Source organism: Condylura cristata, unplaced genomic scaffold, assembly GCF_000260355.1.
Source record: "Condylura cristata isolate star-nosed mole 26May11 unplaced genomic scaffold, ConCri1.0 scaffold00060, whole genome shotgun sequence".
Lineage (NCBI taxonomy): Eukaryota > Metazoa > Chordata > Mammalia > Eulipotyphla > Talpidae > Condylura > Condylura cristata.
This window is the reverse complement of record NW_004567161.1, coordinates 152,518-154,651: the sequence shown is the minus strand read 5'-3', so window position 1 is coordinate 154,651 and position 2,134 is coordinate 152,518. Positions and strand designations below refer to the sequence as shown.

At 58.4% G+C, this 2,134-nt stretch overlaps 1 protein-coding gene across 1 annotated transcript in view; it reads left to right on the top strand.

Moving 5' to 3' along the window:
* The first annotated feature begins 25 nt into the window (after positions 1-25).
* RPTOR (regulatory associated protein of MTOR, complex 1) overlaps positions 26-2,134 on the top strand; it is a 67,094-nt gene continuing 64,985 nt past the window's right edge. The window contains exon 1 of the mRNA XM_012734562.1: positions 26-391. Within this exon, the coding sequence (XP_012590016.1) occupies positions 230-391 (162 nt within the window). The 5' untranslated portion in view covers positions 26-229. The remainder of the gene's footprint in view (positions 392-2,134) is intronic.

Below are 2,134 nucleotides of genomic sequence, written 5' to 3'. Positions count from 1 at the left end.
CCAGCCCCGGCGGCCCCTGCCCGCGACTCCCCACCCCCACCGACTTCCCGCGCGCAGTCGGAGATAAGGATCGCGGACTTGCAGCCCGAGTCAGGGTCGCGCCCGCTCTCCGGCCATTTCCTCTGGACTCTCGCCTTTCCGCGGCTCGTGTCACTGCGCCGCTGCCCACCAGTTCTCAAGGCTGGAGGTTCTCGAGCGCCTGCTGCCCAGGACGCCCCCGCCCCCACTGATGGAGTCCGAAATGCTGCAGTCGCCTCTTCTGGGGCTCGGGGAGGAAGATGAGGCCGACCTGACGGACTGGAACCTGCCTTTGGCTTTTATGAAAAAGAGGCACTGTGAAAAGATCGAGGGCTCCAAATCCTTAGCTCAGAGCTGGAGGATGAAGGACCGGGTAAGTGGATTCCCCCGAGCCCGGTCATTATTTCAGTGGAGAAAGTTGAGAGCCGGGAATGGTCTGGGCAGAGCCACGCTGTTTGTTCCCAGCCACAAGTCGCCTAGGAACTGAGAAACACAAACCGTTTCAGACTCCTCCCCCCGTCTTTGGTTGACAACGGGGAAGACTCTGGGTTAGCAGTTACCCACGGGGGTAGTGTCAGTTCAGTTCAGACTTGGTTCTAATTCAGACAAAGTTCAGCGAGGTAGTAAACAGCCTTGCAACTACTTGCAAACTGTCTGATGTACCAGGTGCTGTTAACACATAGAGGAACTTGGGGCACAATTCTTGCACCCACCCTGTAAGCCTGCTTTTGACCTGGCCAGGAGCCCTGCAGAAGTCTAATAAAGTGTGCTGGGAAACTGGATTACTACAAATGTTCAGCTGGTAACAAATTACTGAAAAGTTATTTTAAAGTTACAATGAACTCATCACTGACTTCCAGGTGGTTTGTCTGGAATCCAGACTTTCCTCCTCGTAGGTGGTGAGGGTCTGGTCGCTGTGACTTGCAGAGAGCATTTCTCAGTAGGAGTTAAGGGTACCGGGCTTAGGGGTTCCCGGTGCGGGTGCACTGTGCACAGAGGCGCAGAGCAGCCTAGACGGTTTTGCCGTCTGTCCTTACCCAGCCACCATAGAGAAGTGGGACGGGCTCACTGCACCATTGTCCCTGTCTCTGAGTTCTTTTCTCCTGTCCGGCTGCCTTTGTTTCCCTGGCGCGTCAGTGGCGCAGCCCCTGGCTTCGGGGCGCATGCACCGAGGCTATTCCTTCCGAGTCTATATCATGTCACACAGATGTCAGGCGACCCAGGGTAACTGGTGAGCGGTGTTTCAGAGTCGGTTTGGTGTACCTCGGAAAGGCTTAGGCAGAGTTGCTGCCCCAGAAGCAGTTGACGGAGTGAAAGGAATGATCGTCGCAAGTATTAGCTGAGCTTGAAGCTGTGGCGGTGGCTACGCACCGATGAAAAAGAGTTTCCAGTCACTGTGCCATTTTATTCTACCTGGAGCCTTTTTCCCTTTGAGATGCCGTCTCTGCTCTCCTAAACCTGCGCGCCGCCTGTTCAGACTAACCGGTGGATGTATTTTTCACCTTTCAGTGGCAGCGTCAACTCGTGAGCGTCAGTGCTCCCTGCGAGGCTCTCAGCAGCCTGTTAGAGAACAGCAGGGCCGGGAGTCCCCAACTACGGGGCGGCTCCCGGGCGGCTCCCGGGCGGCTCCTGGGCGCCCATCAGCTTGCGGGAGAGGCGCTGAGTGGCCCTGCGGCCCTCTGCTCTCGCCAGGCCCCGAAGGAGCCTTTTGGCATGTCCTCTAGACGGCAGTTGCCAGTTCAGGCGATGCCCACAGTTGGAAGGCGGCAGGAGGCGGAGGGACAGGCCAGGCCGAGAAGGGCGCCCGGGCCGTGGGAGCGGGCAGCTGGCGCTCCACTCCGGGGCCTCGGGGGCGGCCGGCCGACCACGGCCGCTGCTGAAGGGCAGCCAGCCCCGGGCACAGCTCGCTCTGTCCTTGCTTTTTCTTTGAGAAGTCAGAAGTTAAAAATAAAAAACAAACGAAGACTTCCAGTTTTAAAATATTGGCTCGAACTCAGATATTGCAAAACACGAAGCAGCCCGACACCGCGGGCTAAACACGCCCCGGCGTGGGGCTGGTCTGGCAGGTGGCGACGTGCGTGGCCGCGGCCGCGCGATGGCGCCTCCAGGGCGGCAG